The sequence below is a fragment of the Diabrotica undecimpunctata genome, chromosome 2 (assembly GCF_040954645.1).
Source record: "Diabrotica undecimpunctata isolate CICGRU chromosome 2, icDiaUnde3, whole genome shotgun sequence".
Taxonomy (NCBI): Eukaryota; Metazoa; Arthropoda; class Insecta; order Coleoptera; family Chrysomelidae; genus Diabrotica; species Diabrotica undecimpunctata.
This window is the reverse complement of record NC_092804.1, coordinates 134,435,026-134,462,118: the sequence shown is the minus strand read 5'-3', so window position 1 is coordinate 134,462,118 and position 27,093 is coordinate 134,435,026. Positions and strand designations below refer to the sequence as shown.

Sequence of the window (27,093 nt, the reverse complement as noted above, 5' to 3'; positions counted from 1 at the left end):
AAATGGACACGTTACTTTCTTGTTCTGAAAGCATTTTTCATATAAACGAAATAACAAAATCTAGGTGCACAGAAAAAATTTAAGAAGGGGGTGCAGCGTGCAGCCCTAAATCTCACCATACTTTTGAGTACGTTCAAATCAAATGAATTTTGTGGCATCATTAGTTTAACACATTATTTTTAAAACTTTCTTGCCTCATCACTTTTTCGAAAAACTGGTTTTTTCCTAGTTGGCCATAAAATTAGTTGCTACTGATACAATAATTACAAACAGTTCCATCAATAATAGTTAATAATTTGAAGTTTATTTGAAGCATTTATTGTGCGAATAAGATTAATATTAAAAATTTTAATATTACAATGGCCTACACATTTCAGGAAATGGCAGATATGCATTTAACTTTGGGTAAGTTAGATCAGATTAAATTATGATTTCAATAAACTATCGGGAATATCTTAGGTGAATGTCAAGGAAATAGTGCAGCAGCCGCAAGGCGTTGTGCAGTAAAACACCCCAATAGAAATACACCCGATAGACGATTATTTCTGACCATTAATCGTCGTTTACAGGAAACGGGTACATTCCAACCACAAGTTGCTGACAATAGTGGTCGTCCAATATTGGATTCAGTTCATGATGACATTTTAGAAATCATTGAAGGCTTATGAAGGATCAGGTGCTATCACTTAATAACGTGAGTTATTGGTTTAAGAGTTATTGGTTGAAGATTATCCTAAAACGATTGGATTTTGCGATTGGTTATTAACGAAAAACATTCGAAATGTTAATTTTATTAGAAATATTTTGTTTACCGACAAGGTTACCTTTAGTAGAAATGGAATAACAAACCATCAGAACAAGCACATTTGGGCCGACGAAAATCCTTACGCCAAAAAAACGACTCATCACCAAAGGACTTTCAGAGTAGATGTTTGGGCAGGAATTGTGGATAACAATTTATTAGGCCCAGTATTTCTACCCAACAATTTAAATGGTGATAATTATTTGCAGGTCTTGGCAAAATATTTACAAGAGTATTTGGAAGAAGTGAATATTGCAATAAGGCAAAATATGTGGTTTCTACAAGATGGCGCTCCACCGCATTACAGTAATGAAATCCGGGAATACCTTTGCAGGCAGTATCCTGGTCGGTGGATTGGAAGGGGTCGTGACGCACCTATTTCTTGGCCACCTAGAAGTCCAGGTCTTAACCCCATGGACTTTTTTTTGGACGGTTTATGAAAGAGAAAGTGTATTCTGTAACAATAATGGACGAACAACAATCGAGGCTTAGAATAATTGAAGCTGCAAATCAATTTCTTCAGAAAATATGATTTTTCAGCGCATTCGGTTTTCCTTATTAAAACGATACCTAATGTGTATTGAAGAAAATGGGGGTCATTTTGAACATTTATTGTAATATCATATTTATAGAGGTTATAGACATTTTTTGTACTTGTTAATTCATTTAAGCCATTTATTTAGTTGCAGGTAATTTTTCTAAGGGTAATGAAAAAGGCCGTAACTCAATAAAAACTGTTTTTAAAAAAAATGATAAGAGGCAAAAAAATTTAAAAAATAATGTGTTAAACTAATGATGCCACAAATTTGATTTGATTTGAACGTACTCAAAAGTTTGGGGGGAATTAGTGCTGCACACCCCCTTAAAATTTTAACAATTTTTATTTTGTAACTTCAAAGGGCTGTAACTTTTTTTGTGTACACTTTTGTACTAAAGTAAGTTGCATTCAATCAATTTATTTTTGTCCTCGGAATGCGCGATTTAATTTATGACATACCATTTTGAAACACCCTGTATACTAATCCCCAAGTGAGTTATCCTTAACAAACAATCTGAAGTTTTTCAGTTTCTGTTCGTAGTTGTGATGTTGAGAAGTGACCCCAAATTGGGCCAAACACTATTGACCTACTTTATCAATAGTTGTTAGGGGATTACATTTGTGGGGGAAGTCATTTTTTGGAATCTTTTTATCATTTAAACTTTGGTATATATGACAAAGTTTGAAATTGCAGACAAAAATGATATAAAAGAACGAAATCTCTTTGAACGGACGTTTCCGGTGAATGTGACGCACATACAATGTCAAAAGCAGATACGAACGTTATTAGAAATTGTTTTATATACTAGATTTTATACAATTTTTTATTATACACTGTGTTCGTAAAGTATGGAACAAATTCTTTTTTAGCTAAACAGAGCATTTTAAAAAATAATCCTAAAACACGTCGATTTTTGATTTTAATTTACCGTATTTTAAAATAATATTCTAATATAAAGGGTGAATTACTTTCGAGTAATGACGTCACCGTCATTTTTTTTAAATGGAAAAGCCCCATTTTGTCTCAATTTTCAGATTACTCTAGCTGAGCTGATTCTAAAAATGTATCACATGATGATTCAAATTGGTACAGGGTGGACAAAAATACAATAGTTTTGTGTGTGTTCATAAAGTAACGCGTTAGTTAAATTAACAATATTATCAAAAATACTTATTGTGTAGCGGACAGAATATGATGAAATAAATGACTTTATAAATGTTCGAACCGCAGCCCTTGCTGTATTTGACAGTAACCCAAACGTTGTACAAATTCTTGTTGAACCTTGTTTTTTGTGTCTTGAGAAATATTGTTTATTGCTGTCCGAATTCCCTGTTGTAATTCTTTAATATTTGCTGGTTTCGTTTGATACACAATATTCTTCAGAAGGCCCACATAAAATAATCTAAAGGATTGAAATCTGGTGACCTTGCTGGCCATTAAATAGGTCCACATCTACCAATCCACCTGTTTCGAAAAATTTTATCTAGGTACCTTTTAACATCTACAGCATAATGTGGAGGTGCACCATCCTGTTGAAAACATAAACTTTCATCAAAACCTCCAGGATTACGTCTGTTGGGAAACAAATTACGTAAAGTAGATACGAGATAACCCCTTAAAAACTCAAGATACGGTGCCCCATTTAAATTAACTTCGAAAAAGTAGGGTCCGATGATTCGATTTCTTACAATTGCAGCCCATATATTTACCTTTTGCGAGTATTGTGTATGATGCTCACGCATTCAGTGGGGGTTTTCTCTTGCCCAGTATCTACAATTCTGACGGTTAACCTCGCCATTTAACGTGAAAGTGGCCTTATCAGAAAAAATAATGTTTTGTACCAAGAGAGGGTCTCGGTGGCAGTTATCCATCATTGCTTCGCAAAATTGCATTCTTCTATGGGGATTATCTTCGTTTAATTCCTGCACAAGTTTGATTTTATAAGGATGTCATTTTTCAAGCTTTAATAGTTTGTGTACCGTTGTTTTGCTAACACCGATATCGCGACTAACTTTACGCACAGAAGTGTGCGCATCTTCTTCAAAACTAAGTAAAACATCTAATGCTGTATCAACTTTTGCAGAGGGACGACCTGATTTCCGTGCATTTTCAACCGTACCAGTTTCTCGAAATTTCTTTTTAATCTTACTGACTGTTAAACGCTTTATAGGTCTTGCTGAATATTTATCATTAAACAAATTGCACACTTCCATCTGAGTTCGTGATCTGTCTCGATACCCAATCATCATAAGCATTTCAATTCTTTGCTTTACACTTAACTTCATTTCTACTTCAAATTAAATCTAAGCAATAATTAAAACATTCACAAATACCAAAAATATTGTAGTACTAAACTGTCACTGAACATCAATAAATTACTAAACAAATAATGACATTTAACAAAAACATATAGTATGTTTCTTTTAAAGTGATAAGAAATAATTTCTTTTATATTCAGTCCGCTAGACACTAAGTATTTTTGATATTGTTAATTTAACTAACGCGTTACTTTTGAGCACACACAAAACTATTGTATTTTTGTCCACCCTGTATCACTTTGAATCAACATGTGATACATTTTTGGAATCAGCTCAGCTAGAGTAATACGAAAATTAAGACAAAATGGGGGTGTTCCATTTAAAAAAAAAATGACGGTGACGTCGTTACTCGAAAGTAATTCACTCTGTATATTAGAATAATATTTTAAAATACGGTAAATTAAAATAACAAATCGACGTGTTTTAGGATTATTTCTTAAAATGGTCTGTTTACCTAAAAAAGAATTTGTTCCATACTTTACGGACACAGCGTATACATTTATTATATACATATTATGTATTATAGCAGTAATGCGCTAGCTAATAAAATATTGTAGCGTGATTAAATAAAACGAGCGGTTCGAATTTATATACAAACATTTATTTATAACTTTACAGTTCGGTAGTATCTTAACAACTAAACTCACTCCTAACAACGTTACATATATATAATAAAGTTACTTTTCGAGAACATTCTGGCGTTGTCCCACCTCTAATTGTCTCCCGTCCGAAAGACGGGCGCTATTGACAACCCGATTCTTACGTTTTCTAGATTCGTCCTTCTAAGAATTATGACGTATCGGAGATGGGCTATTTCGTTACACTGCTCCCCTCTTAAATCTGATTGTCCCGATCAGCAACTCTATATGTAGGCACAGGATGGCGGAATCTACAGGACTCTCCAGCTCTGCATGAACCCTTTAGAAAGAAATAACAGTCTACTGACTTTGAAGGATACGATCTCATCGGGTTAATGCAACACACAGTAATTCGTACGCCGGTTTCTCGGAAGATCACTTCAAGCATGCTTCTGACAATCTTCCAGTCCAGATTATCTAGTGCATGGCCTATTTTGGGTAAGGCCAAATTCTTGATGTCGTAATTGCACACAATTTTCTTCAAATTAGTTAGAGCACGCCATATATCCTCGTAGCTTGCCCTGTCTGTATACGACTTCCTGGTCACCATATACAGCAAAGATCGAGAACCATCTTCTAATCTCAGTACTCTTCCAACTTTAGGCTGCTGGTTTTTTAACGCGTCCAAACGACCGAATTTCTTATAAAATACGGATGAGATTCCTTTAGTCATCTCAAGATCTTGGGCAACACAGTGGGCTAGAGAGACGTTATGCGGAACACTAAAAAGATCCTGCTGAACTTCTGTGGTCACGCCGAATCTAGCACTCTTTCTCTCTGCGTAATTTGACATAAATTCATTAAAGCTTGGTCGCCGGTCATCTTTGATCTTATGTTGAAGGGTACGTGCTTCTTCTGTTTCATTTGAACCAGCATATGGTGCAAGACGATTTATGTGAACTACTTTTGGTTTACCTTTCGGCAACTTCTTAATTCGGTATATTACGTCATTTATTTTCTTTTTAATTTCATATGGACCTTCCCATTGTCTTTGCAGTTTGGGAGACAAGCCTCGACGACGTTGTGGATTATAAAGCCAAACAAGATCACCTACTTCATAGCTTTCACTCTTGCATCGAGAATCATATTTATTTCCATCATTCGTCTCTGGAAGTGGACCTGCAATGTCGATTGCTACTCTTTCCATAGGACTACCAACATTGTACTGTTTCATGGGTGCCCTCTTTTTACCAACTGGACCATTACTGGTTGCACACAGTTCACATTTCCGGCACCATCTTCTTACATCATCTTTACAGTTCACCCAATAGAACCGTTCTCGAACCTTTTGCAGAGTCTTCGTAATACCAAAGTGTCCACCTGATGAACCGTCATGCAACTGACGTAAAACTTCTGACACTTTACTTTTAGGTACAATCAACTGAAGCTTAGTTTCTGTACCATCATCGTTCTCAAAGGTTCTATACAGAAGATCATCTTTCAGCACTAGGCAATTCCATTGGCTCCAGTAACACTTGACTTCTGGACTACATGCACTAATGTCTTGCCAAGAAGGTCTTCCACTTCGACGCATCCAATCCAATACTCTTTTTATACATGGATCATCTGCTTGTGCGTCTTGTAGCTGTTGAGGCTGCCATTGATCATTAATGACGGCGGTTCGTCTCACGGGGCAAAGTCGTTCTTCTAATTCAAGACAATGATTACGATTTGCACTGTATGCCCGTCTTGACTGAGCATCATCATTTGAATGACTCTTTCCAGCCCTGTGTTCCATTTGTTCTAGCTTTCTGACTGTTGTATTATTTTCTTGCAATTTACGGCGAATGTGACCTACGTCGCCATCATTCGAACATCTGGTTTCGTGTCTCTTCAGCATCATGTTGCGAACTACTTTCCGTACGATTTCCTCCAGACGTTTCTCGTTTTGTTCGTCGCTCTCTTCAGAGGTTCGTACTCGATAGCTCCGTGAAACTTGACTAGCTGTTTCATGTTCCAAGGCAATAGCGAGCGCTTCATCTAAAACTTTCGGTCTTGCTAGTCGTAAAGCTTTCTGTAGTTCAATGTCTCTTAACCCATTGACGAAGGCATCTACAGCGATTTCTTCCAAAACGTTGTCTGGTGCCTCTGGATAGGCCAACAGCGCTATACGAGCAATATTTGCTTCAAATTCTTGCAAACTCTCACTTGCTCGTTGGATTCTACTTCTTATTTGTACTTTGTAGACTGGTTGTAGATGGGCATCTCCGTAACGTTTATCTAGTCGAGTGAACAAGGTCTGGTAACATTTTTCTTGACCCTTAGGAATTGATCTTAGGATATCCGCAGCATCACCTCGTAAAGCAGCAGTCAAGGAAACAGCTTTTTCTTGTTCTGTCCAATGATTGGCTGTCGCAATAGCTTCAAATTGTCTAAGGTATATGGACCAAGAGGACTTTCCATCAAATGGTGGCAATTTGAATCTCATATGATGTGTCATTTCGTCTCTCGGTGATTCTTTTTTCACTACCGGATCTAAGGCTACCGTATTAACTGGTGGTAGCACTTTTGTGTTACTTATCATGGTCTCTAATTGTTTGATCTTCTCTTCTACTTTATCGAATGTTCTTGAGACTTCTTCAAATTTCTCATTGTTTTGAATACATATTTCTTTAATTATTAGTGAAGTCTCGTCGAATCTTCTAAATACATTTTTGAATGTTTCATCGAATCTTTTGGGAACATTCTCTAATTTATTATCATCTCTTTTAGAAGATTCTTCTATCATTTGAGAGACGTTTTCAAATTTCTTATCATTTTTTCTGAAACTCTCTTCGATCTTCATTAAAACTGCTTCTTCTGCTGACTGAAAATGGAATGTCTCTGGGTCATCTCCATTCTTGTTAAGAACAGTCTTTAGTCGTTCTTGGAGTATCTTCTTGGACCCGCTGCAGTCTTCATCGCGTTCTTCCAGTTGCTCACGCAACTGTTTTACTGAAAGTTGTACTAGCAGCATCTTTGGTCAGGCACACACGTACTTTATAAATGTTCTTTCGTACAAAGGATACTACCGAACTACGCGGATGTTCCCGACGAACAATACTTTTCAAAAGTTCAAAAGTCTTTTTCAAAAGTCACTGCTGAATTTATTTCTTTTTACTCACACCGTAACACCAACTGTAGCGTGATTAAATAAAACGAGCGGTTCGAATTTATATACAAACATTTATTTATAACTTTACAGTTCGGTAGTATCTTAACAACTAAACTCACTCCTAACAACGTTACATATATATAATAAAGTTACTTTTCGAGAACATTCTGGCGTTGTCCCACCTCTAATTGTCTCCCGTCCGAAAGACGGGCGCTATTGACAACCCGATTCTTACGTTTTCTAGATTCGTCCTTCTAAGAATTATGACGTATCGGAGATGGGCTATTTCGTTACAATATGTTATATATTAAGTGACATAGAAGTCAGCGTACCAGTAAAAGCTAGTTTATTATGTTAAAATTACATAATATACAGGGTTAGGATAAAGTATGGAGCCAAGTAAATATATTTAAAACAAAAAAGACCATTTTCATCAAACATCATAATGACACAACGCATCTGACGCCATATTTTTGAAGCAAAGTTTCTATACTGGCGTTGTGGAGTCGAGCGTCATGAAACTAGCGAGACAGATTGGCGTAGTCACGGGTAACGTCGCAAAATAGTGGTTCTAATATCGATGCACCTCTTTTAATAAATTGGTTTCTAGTCATCATATATTTACTCTAAGCAAGTTTTAACTTATGCCAGTGAAACATGGACAATGAACAAATCCGAGCAAGTCTTGCTGCAAGTCTGGGAAAGAAAAGTCCTCAGGAAAATATTTGGAGGTAAATAATGGAATGGTATATGGATAAAAAGACCAAATATGGAATTAGAGGAGATGTATGGACAGCCGAATATCGTAGGGATCATAAAGTCACAAAGACTGAGATGGTTGGGACACACCCAAAGGATGGAAAACACGAGACTGCCAAAAAGAATGCTAATGGGAGGAATAGGAGGGAAAAGGAAGTAAGGCAGACCGAAAACCAGGTGGAAGAAGTTTTAACTAAAAGTACATATGTTAATAAAAGATAGTAAAAAAAAAGAAAAATAAAAGATTGATCTTCTTCTTCTTCTTCAGGTGCCATCTCCGCTACGGAGGTTGGTAATCATCATAGCTATTTTAATTTTTGAGGCAGTAGCTCTAAAAAGTTATTTTGGGCTGCATCCAAACCATTCTCTCAGGTTCTTGAGCCATGAAATTCGTCTTCTTCCGATGCTTCTTCTGCCATCTATCTTTCCTTGCATTATGAGTCGCAGGATGCCATACTTCTCGCCCCGCATCTCATGTCCGAGATACTGTAGCTTTCTTTCTTTAACTGTAAGTTCAACTTCCTTCTCTTTACCTATTTTTCTCAGTACTTCATTGTTCGTAACTCTATTTACCCAGGAAACCTTCATAGTTCTTCTATAGGTCCACATTTCAAAGGCGTTAAGTCGTCTCTTTGTGTCTAGATTTAACGTCCATGATTCCATTCCATAGTATAGTACACTGTATACGTAACATTTTGTTAGGCGTACTTTAAGAGCTAATGTTAAATCTTTGCCACATAGGACCTTTTTCATTTTCATAAAATTAGAACGTGCTTTTTCGATTCTGACATTGATTTCTGCAGTATAGTCATTATTTTTTGTTATAAGTGTTCCTAGGTAAGTGTACTTTTTTACTCTTTCGATTTGCTGGCTTTCTACTCTCAAGGTTTCGTTAGTATTATGGTTATTTTTACAAATTTTCATAAACTTCGCTTTTTGATATTGAGCGAGAGTCCGTACTCCCTACTACACATTACTATTTTACTTATGAGTCTTTCCAGGTCTTGTAAACTATCGGCTATTATTACTGTACCATCTGCATATCTGATGTTGTTAACTAAGACTCCATTTACTCTTATGCCGACTGTTACATCTTCCAGAGTTTCTCGAATTACCTCTTCAGAATAAGCGTTAAATAATAGAGGTGATAGTATGCAGCCTTGCCTGACTCTTCTCTTTATTTCCATTTCTTCAGATGTCTCTTTTTCAATTCGTACTATTTTCCCTATTAATAAATAAAATGTTTCTTTTATTAGTTCTGCCAATTAAGATTAATCTAATTTCATTATTTAATTGTATATTTGGAAATTATATAGAAAGTAGTGGTTTCCACTTCGAAATCCACTTAAAGAAAATAAAAAATCAACAAAAGACACAACAAATAAGCACTCTGCTAAAACACCCAAATATAAAAGGAAAGCTAACGTTGAAAATTAACGAAGAGTTAAGCAAAACAATAATCAATGATAATGAAGATTTCAACGAAAAATGGGAAACATTTAAGAACACATTAATGATGCCAATTAAAGATACGCTGAGTAGTCACAAAATCGATGAAGCTAAGACTCCATGGATGACAGATGAGATCTGGCAACTAATGGACAAAAGAAAATCATACAAAAACAAAAATGTAAACGAATACAAAGCCATACACAAGGAGATCAGGATAAAAATACGAGCAGCTAAAGAGAAGTGGTACAACGACAAATGTTTAGAGATAGAAGAACTCCAGAGAAATCATGAAAGTTTTGAATCGCAGAAAAAAATTAAAGAATTAGCAGGTATAATACAGTACAACAATAGTAACACCCTGGTTGATACGAATGGTAAAATAATATCTGATATCAAAGGCAAACTGAACAGATGGAGAGAATACGTCCAAGAGTTGTTTGAGGACAAGAGGACACAACAAGATAGCATGAACGATTGCGAGGAACATGATATAGGTCCAAATATAACTAAGGATGAAGTAATACATGCAATAAATCTGGCAAAATCTAATAAAACCGTGGGGCCTGACACAATTAAAACTGAAATAATTAAATTAATATCAGAAGATCAGATCAATGTATTAGTAGACTTATATAATACTATATATAATACGGGTGTTATTCCGAGAGATTGGCTCAAATTAACATTTATTACATTACCAAAAAAACCTAATGCAAGGGAATGTAATGACCACCGTATAATTAGTCTAATGAGTCACACACTAAAAATATTCTTAAAAATTATCCATTTAAGAATTTTCAGAAAAGCGGAACAAGACATCACTGAAACCCAATTTGAATTTAGGAATGCCATGGGTACACGAGAGGCATTATTTGGATTTAACGTCCTGCAAAGATGTATGGGTGTAAACCAATCACTCCATGTTTGTTTTATTGATTACAATAAGGCGTTCGATAAGGTCCGACACAACTGTCTTATACAGTTACTTAAAGATAAACACATTGACAAAAAAGACTTAAGAATAATAACTCATCTTTACTTTAACCAAACAGCAAAAGTTAGAGTAGGCAAAGAACTTTCGCAGGAAGTAGAGATAAAAAGAGGCGTAAGGCAAAGTTGCATACTCTCCCCCTTATTGTTCAATCTATATTCGGAAGAAATAATTAAAAAATCACTCGAAAATGTAACAATTGGAATAAAAGTCTACAGCAGGCCCATCAACAATATCAGATATGCCGATGATACTATACTAATTACAGAGAATATACAAGATCTACAGACACTTTTAGATAATGTAGTAAATGCTAGTGAGGAAAGCGGACTAACGCTTAATGCTAATAAAACAAAATTTATGACAATTTCCAAAACACAACAACAAGACATTTTAAACATAAGAGGGGCTCCAATAGAAAAAGTAAAAAATACAGATATCTTGGTATAATTATTAATGAAAATAATGAGTATAGAAATGAGAAGAAATAAAAATGAGAATTGGACAAGCTAGAGCAACATTTAATAAGATGAGAAAAGTATTATGCAGTAGAGACCTTAGTTTGCAACTTAAAATAAGAATATTACGGTCATATGTGTTTTCGGTGCTGCTGTATGGGATGGAGGCCTGGACATTAAAGAAAGAGGTGAGCGATCGACTTGAAGTATTCGAGATGTGGACCTACTGAAGAATATTAAAAATAAGTTGGGTAGACCGAATAACAAATGTTAAGGTCCTCAGAAAGATGAAAAAGGAAATGGAAATCGTGAATACGATTAAGATAAGAAAGTTACAGTATCTCGGCCACGTTATGAGAGGGGATAAATATGTGTTGCTACAAACCATAATGCAGGGAAAAATACAGGGAAAACCAAGTATTGGAAGAAGACGCATCTCCTGGCTGAACAATCTGAGAAAGTGGTATAATTGCAGTTCCGTCGACTTGTTCAGAGCTGCAATCTCAAATGTGATGATGTAAATAGCTGTGATGATTACCAACCTTCTTAGAGGAGACGGTACCTAAAGAAGAAAAGTGGTTTCCTAAAAATAATTTGCTTTATCTGTTGTTTCAGATTAACGCCAGCAAAAAATTGATTGTGGACCAACATGTAAAAAGGTCAAAACATACAACTAAGTTATAATCGAGGACATCACAGCAGTCGTTAAAAAGTACTGCCTTTTTATTCCAAAATCAACGCTCAACGTCAGTTCACTGAAGATTTTTGCGGAGCAATGGTTGCACCAAATCCACCATTAAAAAAAATTATATGGCTAACATAAATTTAAGGTCATTTTTGCAAAAGTACCGTACATTTAATATATCTGAAGAGTCCACTGTGAACACAAAAATTATCTCGATACTGCATATCAAAAAACTGTGCTGCAGATAAAAACATTTATTGGTGACAACTACTTTTTTATTATGGTTGATGAAACTACAGATTCTTGTGGTTGTTATATAGTTCATCTACTAATTGGGGTATTAGAGAAAAATAATCAGCTTGACTTAAATAAGCTGCTTGAATAAAGCAGCTTGACAAAACAAATAACTTAACAATTACCAGGCCTAAACAAGATTCATTCAAGAGTCTAGAGCAAATTAGCTGCGAGTTTCCATTAATAAATGAATTAATTAGTAACGTCAAAAAAGTTTTTCTCAAAGCATATTTGAAAATTCAATTATATAAGGAAAAACTTTCAAATCGCCAATAGCCAACTCAACCTGTTATAACGCGATGGGGAACTTGACTTGATGCAGCAGTTTTTATTGCCAAACACTACGATACTTTAAAAGAACTATTTCTCGACAGAAGTGATTCTTCTTTGTTAGTTTTAAAAGTATAGGAACTATTTCAAGATAAACAATTGCAAGAACAACTAATTTTCTTTCTTTCTTTCTCCCCTTCCTTTTACCCTATCAGGGTGTCGGATTTGGGCTAGCTATTTTAATTTCCATTTACCCACCTCTTCCATTCTTTTCTGTTTCCTGCCATTATTTTCAATTCCTCGAGTGATTGTTGTTTAAGTTTTCCCGCCTCTACTACTTGCAGTATCCATTTTTTTCTTGGTCTGTCTCTTTTTCTTTTTCCGATATTTTTTGCTTCATAAACTTTTCTTGTTATTCTATTGAATTGCATCCTCATCAGATGCCCATACCAGTTCATTTGTCTCTTTGCTATTTTATTCATTATCGATTTCTGGTTGGCCATTCTCCTAATAGTCTCGTTGCTTAATCTATCCCATTTTGTCTTCCCAAGACTGTTTCCACTTGCATAAAGCAGAGTCGGTATCATCATTGTGTTATATATTTTTATTCTTGTTTCTTGTGCAAGTTCTCTTTTTCCCATTATTGGGGCTAACGTATAATATAACTTGTTTGATTTCTTTGCTCTATTTTTAATTTCCCAGTCTATTTTTCCGTCATTAGTTATTTACCGGTTGTAATCTGCGGTAAACTATTATTGTCTGTAGTTGATTTGTTCTTCTCCCAATACCATTTCTTCTTCTTGTCTCAGTTTTTCTCTATTATTTTCGTATATATTTTAAAGCATACTGATGACAGACATATTGCTCTATAGTTGTCGCAGTTTACATGTTCTCCTTTTTTGTATATTGGCACGATGATATTGTTCTGCCAGTCTTTCGGGATTGTTTGTTTTTCCCACGCGTCTTTATATATTTTCCATAGCCAGTTTATTCCTTCTTCTCCCATGCATTTTACCATTTCCGGTTCAATTTCATCATCTGCACCTGCCTTGCCTATTTTTATATTTGAAAATCCTTCTATTACTTCTTCTCTACTTATTTGCTCTGGCCTTATTTGTATGTATCTCTTACTGCGTTTATTTCCTTTCGTTTTCCCTGCCTTATGTGTTGTATTGTCGTCCAAAAGTTTCTATTATTTGTTTTATATTCTTCCTGAAGTTCTTCTTCTAATTCTTTCCATGTTTTTGCTTTTGCGTGTGTGACTGTCTTTTTTGCCAATCGTCTCTGCCTATAATATTTTTCTTTATCTTCTTCTAATCCCGTTTCGATGTATTTTTTCCATGCTATTTTCTTCTTTTTTATTTCTTTACTTCTTTATTCCACCATCTTGTCCTTTTCAACTGTTTATTATATTTTTTGATTCCACACACTTCAGTTGCTGTTGTCTTTAATACTTCACTGTATATATTCCATCTTTCTTCCATTGTCCATGTTTCTTTTTGGCACTCTATTTGTCTCAGTCTTTTGTTAGTTTCCTCCGTATAAAATTCTCGCACACTTTTTAACTTTAGTTTGTTTAGATTTACTTTCTTGTACTCTTTTCTTTCCACTTCCTCCATTTTTTCATCCTTCAGTTTTGCAGTTACCATCCTGTGTTGTGTAGAGAGTTCGGGTACCTTTTCCGTTAAGATGTTTTTTATATGTTGTTCTAGGTTTCTCGTATAGACTATATAGTCGATTGAGCTTTTCGCATTTTTCTCTTCAGAAACAAATGTATATTTGTCGTTAATGGTTAGTTTACTGAATGTGTTTCCTATTATTAGGTCATTGGTTTGGCAGAATTCCAGCCTTTTAATTCCATTTCTATTTAATGTTTCTTCCCCATATTGTCCAATGCATCCTAATCCCCTGTTAATATCCTTACCTACTCTTGAATTCCAATCGCCTAAGATTATTATTTTTTCTCTTGTCTCTCTTATTTTGTCTAATGCGTTTTGGACTTCGTTGTAGAATTCTATCATTATCTCTTCTTCATTACCTTCTGTTGGTCAGTATATTTGTATTATTCCTATCTTGTCTTTTAGTTCTATTTGGGCTGTGATTATTCTAGATGATACTGCTTCGTAGTTTGTTATTCTTGATTCTATTCTTTTATTCATTATTATACCGACTCCTTCTTTTGCTCTGTGACCCTGTGGTACCTCCGGAATTATATAGACTATATTTCTCATTGTTATTGATGTGTCCTTTTCCTATCTTTTTTGTCTCGCTTATTCCCATTATTTGTACCTTCATTTTTTCCATTTCTTCCGTAGCTTCTATTTCCTTGCCGGTCAGAGACGTCACATTCCATGTCGCCATTCCTATATGATTTGTCTTGTTAAGATGTATGTCCTTATTACTGTATTCTTCTTCTCCATTATTGGTATTAACGTTGATTTCATGCTCCCTGGTTTTTGTATTAACATTATATCCGTTATTTATTTTATTACCGTTTTTATTTTTAATGCTAATATTTAATTTTTCTCTTCCTTCATTACTAATGCTATGCCCATTTTTGATATTCCCCCTAACTATAATATTATCACTACTGTTAGAATGCCTAATACCCATATTCCAATCACAAGTCATATTTCTAATGGCATACTTATCATTTACATTTCTAATTCTATTCCTATTACTACTTAAAACTAAACATTTATCATTATTGTCCGGTTTCTTTTGTAATTCTTTTTTCTCTATTCGTTGCCTGACCTCCCCTTGGTTCTTTTTATGTTGCTCTGGTAGTTTTTTGAACTCTCTATTTCCACTACTTTTTCTTCTTTATAGCACCATCTCCATTCCTTGCCGTCTACTGGGATTTTATTGTATCCTATTTTGACCATTTTTCCATTTTCCCTCTCATTTTTCTTGCTTTATCTCTTAGAGCTTTAATTTTCTCTCTCTCTCTCCTTTTGTGAGATCCTCTGTAATCCATATTTTTTTGGTCTTCACATTCTTAAGTTTGTATTTGTTTCTTAAGATTGTTGTTTTTTCTTCTTCCCTTTCTAGTTCAATTAAGCATGTTTTTGTGCCTATTTTTTGTGCTCTTTTAATATTAGTTTTGACTTCAAGATGATTTTCTAACATAGTAGTCATTCTTTTTTTCAATGTTTTTGGGTCTTCAGAGTCTATTATTGCTCCACTAATGATTATGTTCGTCTTTCTTTTTTCTTTGTCTAATCTTTCCAATGAGTGTTTTAGATTATTTAATTCTTCTGTTATCTTTTTGTTATCGGTTTTGGTTAGTTCGTTTTCTCTTTTCAGTTCTTCTTTCTCTTTTGTCCGTTCTTCCTTTACCCTTTCTATTTCCAGCTTTATGATTTTTATTTCTTCATTATTTAGTTTTATCTCTTCTTTAACTTCATTTATATATCTTCTGATCTCCTTATTTTCTTCCTTCATTTCTGTTTTTAGCTCTTTTATTTTCGTTTTAATCTCCCTATTTATTTCTTTTAGTAGTTTCTTTAGTTCTTCCATTTCGCGATTTTTTATGTTATCCTTTGAAGGTGTTCTTAACGTAGCTTTACTTCTTTTGAAGGCTTCCTCCTCGTCGGATGAGTTATCGTGTTCTGGTTTATTTCTTTTGCTGTTCATTCGATTTTGTTACCTTCTACATTAATATATATTTTCTTTATTAATATACACCAATATAGTATTTTCCTATATTAATTAAACTTTTTTATTACAATAACAATTAATATTTATTATTTTAATTTAATTTAATTCTAATCTTAACTTTAAACCTCGGACTTAAAACATTCGCCAAAACCAGTTTTTTTAATCTTTCACACAATTATTTATTTACTCAAAACTTGTTAAAATTATTTAAAATGGTTATATCTTACTTGTCTGATGGTATTTCTTTTATTCACTACTATCACCTGTATGCACTTAACTTTTAACTCTAATTTTAGAACTTTGTTGAATTTTCTAACTTGTAATTCCCCAATTTTTTAAGTTTATTACGAAGCGAAAATCAAAGAAACTACTGTGTCACTTACAGGACCGTCTCCTCATCTCAACAACTAATTTTATTAAAGTAAATTATAATTTTATATCCAATACCATTTTACAATTTTGAAAACCAAATATGTAAAAAGTTTTACACAAATTGTGAATATTTAAAAGGTCCATTAGATGCAAAAATTTTACAAAAATTTGAAAATTAAAATAATGTATGATTTGGAATACTGCAAAAAAATTTTTGGATGTAAGGATAATGTAAGGATGCTTGAATGACAAAAATGTAAGTACTAAAACTTCTTTGGTTTATATTGTTACACTTTAAGTTCCATTTTCGCTTCTTTGAGAGTAAGACATTTTAAATATATATTGATAATTTAGCTGTACATGTTAATATTTCAATCCATAACTATTGCTTTATCCGAAATGCAAAGGGGTAACACAATAATTTGACTTTAGATACTATTAAATAATAAACCCGCAATAAAAGTTAATAACATATTACTATTTTATAAAAACACTTACCTGAGATCCAAGTCCCATTGAATTTGGCAGGAGGCGGAAGCTTAATAAAAATATCTTCAAGCGAAGGCTTGATTCCCTTTGTCCTAGGTCCCTCTTCAGGAGGAGAAACTAGCACGATACTGAAGACTATTAGGCCTAACACAGCGACAATCACTAATAAGGCTATAAATATTCCTCTCCAATTTCTTTCGCTCGGAGAGCTGGCTACGAGTTCCTGTAACAAACGATTTGTAATTAAGATCAATATAAAATATTTGAAAATAAAAAAAAAATTAAATAATAGAATATTAATACACCATTCGTATTGGTAGTTAGATTAGAGAATATTATGTTTTTATTTTAACTAATGTCAACTATTAGAACTACATCGGAAATACTATAAAAAGTCCAGGCGTCAGAGATTAGACCTCTAAAAATTATACGAACAAGCTGAATTTTGCTGAGAATTTCAATTTTAAGAACCCTAAGGTTCTAGGCTTCCCCCTAAATAACCCCCCCCCCCCCCGCGTAAGTGGGAAGAAACGAAAAAAAATGATTTACCAAGAAACTGTATACCGTAAAAAAATGTTTTAAATAAAAGATCTAGCTGGGATAATTTAAAACAAAAATGATTCTTAGCACTTTTTGTGTAGAATGAATGGTTCTCTCGGAAACAAGGCATAAAGCGACTGGTGATTTTCAAAGTCAGGCACGCGCGCGAAATCAATTTTAAATACAATTTATTTCAACTCGACAGTAAAAATTTGATATGTTTTAATGAGGTTGTCCTATCGACAAAAATGTAAATGCATGTTAAAGACAAAAAGTGCAGCTTTCTTACAAACTTTTTGTGGTTGACCAAAAATAACTGATTGCTAAATTTAAACATTAACATCCCAAACAATTGAACATCAAGGGAAATACTTTTACGAAAAGGTTATTAGACGGAATTTATAGTTGAAGTTGTGCCGTTTAGAAAAAAGTACTTGGGTAATCACAAAAAGCAGTTTTAAACATTTTAGATCGTTTGTAACGTGAAAGTTTAAATTTAGGCGTATTTCAAATGCCTTACATTTGTTGCTAAAACTCAAAACCGAAATTTCAGGCAATACGTTTTAAAGATTTGCATCCAATAATGAAAATTCCATGGTGACCGGTCAATTTAAATGATAAATATTATTAATCTCATGAGAATCGTAAGAAATGGTAAAAATCCAAAAACTGCATACAAAAGCTGCTCTTTTCACCTTTAAAACGAATTTTGATTTTTGTTAATAGGACACTTTGATCAAAAGATATCGAATTTTAACAGTCGAGTTGATATAAATTCTATTTAAAATTGATTTCACGTACGTACCTCACATTGAAAATCACCGGTCGCTTCAAGCATTGTTTCTTAGAGAACAATTCATAAAACGGTTTTTTCTAGGAGAAGCCGGAGGGTAAAAGTGGTAAACTGTTTTCTATCTTTTTTGGGTTCCTAGCAAAATTTAGCTTGTTCGTATGATTTTTAGAGGTTCAGTAGTATTTTCGTCTCTGACGACAAGGGTAAAATATTTGCTGTGAACATGAATTTCTGCAGTTGGCTGTATGCCATGAATCACAAAATTTTTTATTTAAAAAAATCCTTAATAAAAGTTCTTAAAAAATCCTTAATAAATGTCTATATAGATAAAAGGCTAGGACGACAAGTCACACCGTTTGTCCAGTAAGGTAACTACGCCACCTAGGAAAGAAATCTGAACTACCAACATCTGACATCTCAATCATATTTTGTTCTTGAAACGATATGTTTAATTAATAACACGAATAATATTAATTACATTTTAATATAAATAATAATTCGATTAATTTTCTCGAAAAATTGCCAAATATATTGGCTGCTGTAATTTTTAAAAAGGTTTAACAAATAAAATAAATTAAAACTTTATGCTAGTTTAGATTCAAGCACCTAGCCCAGAGAGATAAAATAAATTATTAAAATTATCTGACAGATAATAGTTATTTATTGTACAAGACGATAAAATTGTACTTTATCTTCGAGAGCGTTTTTTAGCGTCGAGACGTCAGTCGAGACGCTAATTATGCTCGAGAAGATAATGCGATTTTATCGTCGTGTGCAATACAACATTTTTTTCTATAGCAAGACTTCAAGTTCAGGTATAAAATAGAATTTCAAAGAAAATTGTAATTTTTAGCACAAAAATCGCAATTGTGTTGCTCCGTTGCTAGGGATATATAATAAGATTGCTGTATCCAAGTGTATACTTGGCGGACCAGAAAACCAATCCAGTACCTCGAATCAAGTGTTTAAGCAAACGAGTACTGTTGTGATGCTCCAAAAATAGATATTTCTAGTAAAGTTAATTGTAAAATTTCAGTTGTTTTTAATCCTTAATGTGTTTGAATTTGTAAATTTTATTGAATAAAAAAAACTTAAAACATTTTATCTACTCTTGCTGTTTTTGCTACTTTTATCTACCCTTGCGGTTAAAGTGATACTTTATCTACTCAAAACAGTTGTTATAGCAACACTTTAACATTAGCTATGGAAAAGAATGTAAAATATTTGTATACCAAATAAAGTATCGAATAAAAACTGATCTAGAAATTATATTGTGTTTATTTTAGTTTATTATTATGTTGTGTGTTATCGCGAAATCATAAATATAACCTAAATATTGTTATTTATTGTGGGTAAGAGACATGAGTCTCTAATACCGGGCGGATCCGGTATTAGAAGATCTAGTGAAGTCTCACTTTATAACTAAGATTATAAGGTAAGCGTCTAACGTAAACTTACTTGCGTGTACTTAATAACGACTATTGGCGACTACTCCGTGAATTCACAATTAATGTTGCCGAAATTTCGACAATGTTCCCGTATTTTAGTTTTATAGCCACCTACTGAACTTGTAACATTCTTATTCTCTTCTTCTTTCTCTTTGAAAGCAATTTTACCTGTTCATTGGCGGATTAATACCTCTATGGAAGATTGTCACTCCATCGTTTGCGCTGTCATCCGAATTTTTTTTTCCGATTGGTGACATATCCCTTGCTATTTTGCCTTGATACGGGTCTCCTTCATTCTGCTTATGTGGTTATTCCATTCTTTTTTTCTATTTCATTCATTTTTTTCTAATGTCTTTATTACTTGTTCAATAATGACGCTATCAATTTTCATTTTACATCGGGTTCTTTGCTAACTACTATTGTTTTAGTTTTCTGAGATATAATTGTCATATTAAATTCTTTTGCTCTTATGTTAAATCTGTGGACCAGTCTTTGCAGACTATCTTTATCTTGGGCTATTAATTTTGCGTCGTCTCTGTTACAGAGTATTTTTATTTCTTTGTTTACCATTTTGTATCCTCTTCTTTTGTTAATGCTTTTGATGATTTTATCTATGATTAAATTTAATAGTATGGGGCTCAATGAGTCCCCTTGTCTTATTCCGCTGTCTATTTCTATAGGTTCTGTAAGGTGTCCATAGTCTGACTCTCATTTTGTTGTTTCGTTAGATGTTTTTGATAGTTTTTATAATATTTAGGGGAACTTCTCTATTATACAGAAGATGGATTACATCTTTGGGTCTTACTCTGTTAAACGCTTTTTTAAACCAGACACAGAAATGCTGGTCTTTATACTCTAGTAATTTCTTAGTAATTTGCTTTATAACGAATATTACATCTGTACACGATCTGTCACTCAGAAAACCCTGTTGATCATCTGCTAAACTTATCCTCTGATTTATTAGTTTTTGTAAAATTTTAGTTGTAACATAAAATTGACTAATTTTGGCTGTGTTTTTGTATTTTTGCGTTTTGTGTACCTCCGCAAATAATGATATGTACCACCAGTGGTATACGTAGCACAGGTTGAGATATGATATAGAGGATAAGAGTTATCAGAAGTGAATTTCCTTGAAAAATAAACGGATTGAGGGCATTGGGAATTTGTTGGATGCTTGGAAAGAGATGGATGAAAAAGACGTTATATAAAATATTGGTTATGAAAATAGTTGGCGATGGAGAGGGAGAAATTACGGTGGAACGAGACAAGACGATTAACGCAGTTAGTTGGGACTTCTTCGTTTTTCTTTTATTATTTTTTAAGTATTCATATTAGTTTAATCTTAAAAAGGATTTTTGTAGGATATTGTGTATAAGAGAGCTTTTTCTAGGATATTAAGAGTGTGGTTATGTTGTTTCAAATGTTGGAAGAAAGTAGAAGAATGTTTCAAGTGTTTTCTTTTTTGGTATCCTCTTACGTGATGGCAGTAATCTACAGGTTCTGAAAATGTAAGTTATTTGCCTATATGTTAAGATTTCTGCTTGTTTTAATAAAAATAATTACATATATAGGCACCTTTTCCTTTAATATTTGTTACATATAAATCCGAGCTCTAGTTATGATTGTAAAAACGGAACAGTCCAACCCTGATACCTCTAGTTAAAAAAAAATAATATGGGTGCATACAATCGTCATTAAAGCAATAAAAAATTCAGAATTAATCATTTAAATATTCTTATCCTCCTGAGATTCCCATCCTTGCATTCATGTTTATTTTATAATTTTATTAATCCAATTTAAGCTTGAAAATATTTCGCTTGCATATCTAAGCCGATAAAGCTTTCAAAATATAAAAACCTCAGACCAATTATTTAAAGGCAAAAGGAAATCCCGATTATTCTGGAACAATAATTCTGAATAAAAGGATGCTCGACTCTTTCCTAATTTGGATTCCGTAACTCTCAGTTGGACGACACTCAGAAACGAATTGTTTCATATCTCTTTTTTAATCAAGTTCATTAAAACTTTCTCTCGCTTTACAGATTTTACAGCCTTTAACTTTTATAATTTACTAAAAAATTCAAACCTGACTATATCAGAATAAAAAAGATAAATGAGGTTTAGGCAAAGGCGTATATATCGACAGCTGAAAGGCAAAAATTACCAAGCGCCATTTGGCTAAATTTACACTAGAGCGATAAAGTTTAAAATTTTGAAAAAAAATTCATAAAACATGATTTAATGGTTTTATTTTCATAATTATAACAAATTTTAAATGCAGTTTAGATAATTAATAAACTGTCATCTGAAGACTGTATTTTTTTTTAATTGTTTATGAAATAGTGTCGGATAGTAATATTTTCTGCTAAATCGCAACCATGAAAAAGTTGCCTACCGACTATATTTTTCTACCTTCAACTGGAAAAAAATACAGAAGGTGATTTTATTATTGGAACTGGTAAAATTGACTAAACCTGATACATTTTCGACTGTATTTTAAGAAATATAACCTATCCCAAAGCATTTATGTTTTGCAACAGGTAAAATGGTTGAATTAGAAAACTAAAAAATATAATACACTGTAATTATCATATCAAAGTGACATTCTGGAGACCTCGTTATAAAAAAACAAAAATAAAATGAAATGAAAAACAAAATCAATTGTTTTTGATTCTAATATTTTTTTATATTTAATGGTGTCTTTTATAAACAAATTTTTGGTAGTCCTATGGGATCTAGTCTTTCACCCATTCTAAGTGGCTATGTAATGGATGATGTTATCAGTGATTGTATCAACAATTGCACTTTTTCATTTTTTTTTTTTGTTAAAAGATATGTAGATGATTTAGTTTTGGCACTTCCTAAACACAAAATTCATGAAACAGTCAACATTTTCAACAATCATAATTAACATATACAATTTACAGTTGGGAGGAAGGGGTAGATAATTCTCTACCATTCCTTGACATGAGAATTGTAAGAAATATAGACAATATGTTGAAAACCAGATGGTTCAGAAAACCCATAAGTAGTAATAGATTTATAAGCTATTACTCTCATCATCCAAATAAGATGAAAATGCACCTTATACCAGGATTAAAAGAACGTGTTTTAAAACTTGCTCATCCAGATTATCTACATGAAGATATTCAATTGTTAAAAAATATTTTAATTGAAAACTCTTATCCTCCAGATATGCTACATAGGATGCTTTTTTCTAATATTGTTTATATAAATAACTTAACACAATTTTTTGCTAAATCTCAAAACATTGTATCTAACAATCAGAACATCAATTATCATTCACTACCTTTTATACCATCCTTAACACCTAAATTAATAAAAACACTAAAGGTTATCGACAATATAAAAATAGCAACAAAGAACATCAAAACTATTTCATCTTTATATTCCAAAACTAAATATCCTATAGACAAATTTGAAAAAACGAATGTAGTATACAGCATTAGTTGTACTCAGTGTGAAGCTGACTATGTTGGTGAGACCGGAAGAAATCTTTCAAATCGCATTATTTCTCACAAAAGTGATTGCAGAATTAAAAAACCATCTTTTGCTTGGGCAGAGCATGTAATCGATAAAGACCATATTATTGATTTTGATAACATTAAAATTTTATGTAGTAAAAGTAATAAATTTAAAAGGATTTTTTTGGAAATGATTTGTATTAGCAAAAGTGATAATAATTTAAACAAAAGATCAGAAATTCAAAATCTAAGCAAAATTTATAATTATATTATTTCTTTATAATTTATGTATATGAAACTTGAAAAATATCACATTTTTATTTAATTTTCCATATATCTGTTACATTTTTTTCAGACATCTATCAATGGTGAATAAATCTTCTTCTTCCTTGTTCATCATCATCATATAACGGGGGTCCTACGGCGATTGCCGCTTCCCGCATTTCAGCCTCCATCTTTTCCTATCTCTCCAATCTCCCTCTTCTAAGCCTCTAGATTGCATTGTTTTTGTAATTTCTCTTCTCCAGGAATTTGGTGGTCTTCCACTTTTCCTTCTTTCTGGCGGAACATACATTAAGGCTTTCTTTGGCCACCGCTCCTCCTCCATTCTCATCACGTGACCATACCATTGTAATTGCCTTCCTTGTATTCTATCTGAAGGAGTATCTCTAATTCCTGTACGGTTTCGTATTTCCTCATTCCTGATTCTTTCCATTCTCGATACTCGACATGACCTTCTAAGATAATCCATTTCCACAACGTCTACTTTATCTCGTTCATTCTTTGTCATCGTCCAACATTCGGCACCATATGTGGTAATTGGTTCTACAATTGCTCTGTATACGCGAAGTTTGGTATGCATCTTTATTTTATTAGACCACAGTAATGAATTCAGTATTCGGATGCATTTTTTCCCTTAAGTTATTCATTCGGTTTTGTACATCTATCTTAACTCTGCCATCTGCTGATATGATGCTTCCTAGATATTTATACTGGTTGCAGCCTTTTATGACTGCGTTTTCAAGCCTCAGATCTGTGGTATTTCCTCCAATTTTTAAATATTCTGTTTTGCTTATGTTTACAGTAAGCCCCCATTTGGCATATTCCTCAAATAATTTTCGATTCATATAATTTATATCTTCCTCATCGGTTGCAACCACCACCTGATCGTCTGCAAACAACAATGTATACAGAGTTTCTTGTCCCACTTCGATGCCCATAAATCTACATTTATTTCTCCAATTCCTCAATGCTTCTTGGACGTATATTTTAAAGAGTGTCGGTGACAAACAGCATCCTTGCTTTAGGCCTTTAGTGACTTTAAATTTATTTGAGGTTCTGATTCCAATTTTTACACAACTAACTGCATTTTCGTACAATTTACATATCGCTCGGATATACGTCGAATCCAATCCGGACCTTTTGAGGAACTCAAACATTTTCTTTAACGGGACACTATCATATGCTTTCTCAAGGTCTATAAATACCAAATGGGTCTCTCTACTTCTTTCGACACGCTTTTCAATTATTTGTCGTAGGATGTTACTAAACAAAAAAGAATTTTTAAACAAAATTTTATTTGTGACAATATAATTGTCAAAAGTAAAAATTTTAAGTTGGCATTTATGGCATTGAGGGTTATTTGTAATTGGTTGCTACTTTAAACTGTTTCTAAATTTAATTATTTTTGTTAAGAGAATGTTTTCAAAATTATTAAAATTTCAGGGAAGAACTTATTAGACAAGGTCATTTTAGTATTAATTCTTTTTGAAATGTATTTGCAGCAATTTTATTAACCAAACAAATAAATCACCATCATTTTTGTACTCTTTTAGTCTTATAATTTAATCTTGCCCTTTTTAATTTCCTAATATTTATTTTTAAAATATTGTAAATTATATTACTTTTCAATTTTTAATGGTTAGAAATGTTTTTTAAATAACCGTCAACATTAAATTGTGTTTCAAAATTAAAGAAAAAAGTTTCACAAATTGAACAATTAAATAAAAATATGTTCCGTCGTTCCTGATTGAATTTTGTCTCCACATCTGTTCCCTCATTGGTATGTGCATTTTGTGAATACATCCCGTCGTAAAATGACCTATATAAAGGGATTCCAGAGAAAAGAAAAATCCACAATAAAATATCCTTCTTGCTTACTAAAGTGAAACGGTCTAGAAATAAGGAAAGCCTATTTTTCCTGTTTTTTATTTATTTTAAAGAATCTTTTTTATCACAAAAAATATAGATATCACATCGGTACTGGTTTATTTATTGATTTTAAATATATAAGAGCTTTTGTGAATTATTGGTAATTTATGAAAACGTTAATAGGCGACTACTTTTTTTGTTTTATGTTATGATATATTATACAGTTGGAATAATTATGCAAAAGGAAAAAAACAATATTATTTTTGAAAAAACAAATGTAATATAATTTCTTAAAAGGTATTAATAATATTTAATATACCAAATCCAATATTTAATTAAATGAAGATGAATGTATTTATTTACAAAGGTGAATGACGAGAAAAATGATAATAAACAAAGCGAAAGAAATAAACTAAAAGTTTGAAAAATTAAGGCAAAAGATTACAAAATTATTTAAAACGAATAATATTTACAATAAACTAAGTCGAGATTATAAATTAAAAGTAAAATTTTAATAATTATAATAAAGAATGTCACAGCAATATCCTGCCCGTTTTGAAATATTTAAAGAAAGTTATAAACATTGACCAATTTTTGATCTTCTTCTTCTTCAGCCTGTATTCGGTCACTGCTGGACATAGGCCTCTTCAATTTGCTTCCATTGATTTCTTCTCTTGGCAATTCTCATCCACTGCTTGCCCGAGACTTGTTTGATATCATCTGCCCACCCCTTCTGTGGTCAGCCTACTCCTCGCCTGTTCTCTCTTGGTCTCCAGTTTGTTAATATCTGTGTCCATTTTTCGGGATTATCTCGGGCAACATGTATGACCCATTGCCACTTCAACTTTGCTATATGTTCTGCGGCATCAGTAATCTTTGTTCTTTCACAAATGTCGACTGTCTCTCAAACTAATCCTCAGTATGGCTCTCTCCATCGCTCTTTGGATTGTACTGAGCTGCTCTAAGCTTTTCTTTGTAAAGGCCATGGTCTCCAGTCCATATGTAGTTACAGGCAAAATACAATTTTCATAAACACTACGTTTTAGACACATTTTTATATCTTTATTCTTCAAGATAAAGCTTAACTTGCCGAAAACTACCCAAGACAATTGTATGCGTCTTTTTATTTCGGCTACTTGGTTTGCTTTGTCGATTTTATTGGTATGTCCAAGATATATATATATATATATATATATATATATATATATATATATATATATATATATATATATATATATATATATATATATATATATATATATATATATAGTGGTCTACATTTTCAAAACTGACGTTGTCAATAACAATATTATTTTGTAAATTATTCAATATTTTTGTTTTCTGAAGGTTAATTTTAAGACCTATTTTATTTGACTGCTGATTTAATTCCTTGAGCATTTGCTCTATTACCTTGAGATCTGTACTAAATAATACTATGTCGTCCACAAACCTCAAATGACTCAAACGTATACCATCAATATTTAGACCTGTTTGCTCCCAGTCGAGCTGTTTGAATACATTTTCCAATGCTAAGGTAAAATGCTTTGGTAAAATAGTATCACCTTGTCTAATACCTTTACCAAGACGCATGTTTTTAGTTTTTTTGTCTTCATTGATTTTGATGTGGAATATAAATGTTTTGTGTACAAAAAGGACCAAGTTTTAATACTATCGAAAGCCTTCTGAAAGTCAATAAATGCCATATGTAGAGGTACATTATATTCCGTGGTCTTTTCTACCAGTATTCTGATGGTTTGTAAGTAATCGTTCGTACCAAACCCTTTTCTAAATCCCGCCTATTCAACCGGTTGATATAAATCAAGTTTTTGTGTTATGCGGTTGGTTATTATTCTTG

The 27,093-nt window shown here is 32.8% G+C and overlaps 1 protein-coding gene across 1 annotated transcript in view; it reads right to left on the bottom strand.

Annotated features, from left to right (window-relative positions):
* Window positions 1-26,828, bottom strand: part of LOC140433929 (inactive dipeptidyl peptidase 10-like) — a 214,984-nt gene extending 188,156 nt beyond the window's left edge. The window contains exons 1-2 of the mRNA XM_072521901.1: window positions 26,649-26,828; window positions 16,831-17,044 (exon numbers count right to left, since the gene is read on the bottom strand). Coding sequence (XP_072378002.1) covers window positions 16,831-17,044; window positions 26,649-26,828 — 394 coding nt within the window. The remainder of the gene's footprint in view (window positions 1-16,830; window positions 17,045-26,648) is intronic.
* Between the last annotated feature and the right edge of the window lie 265 nt (window positions 26,829-27,093).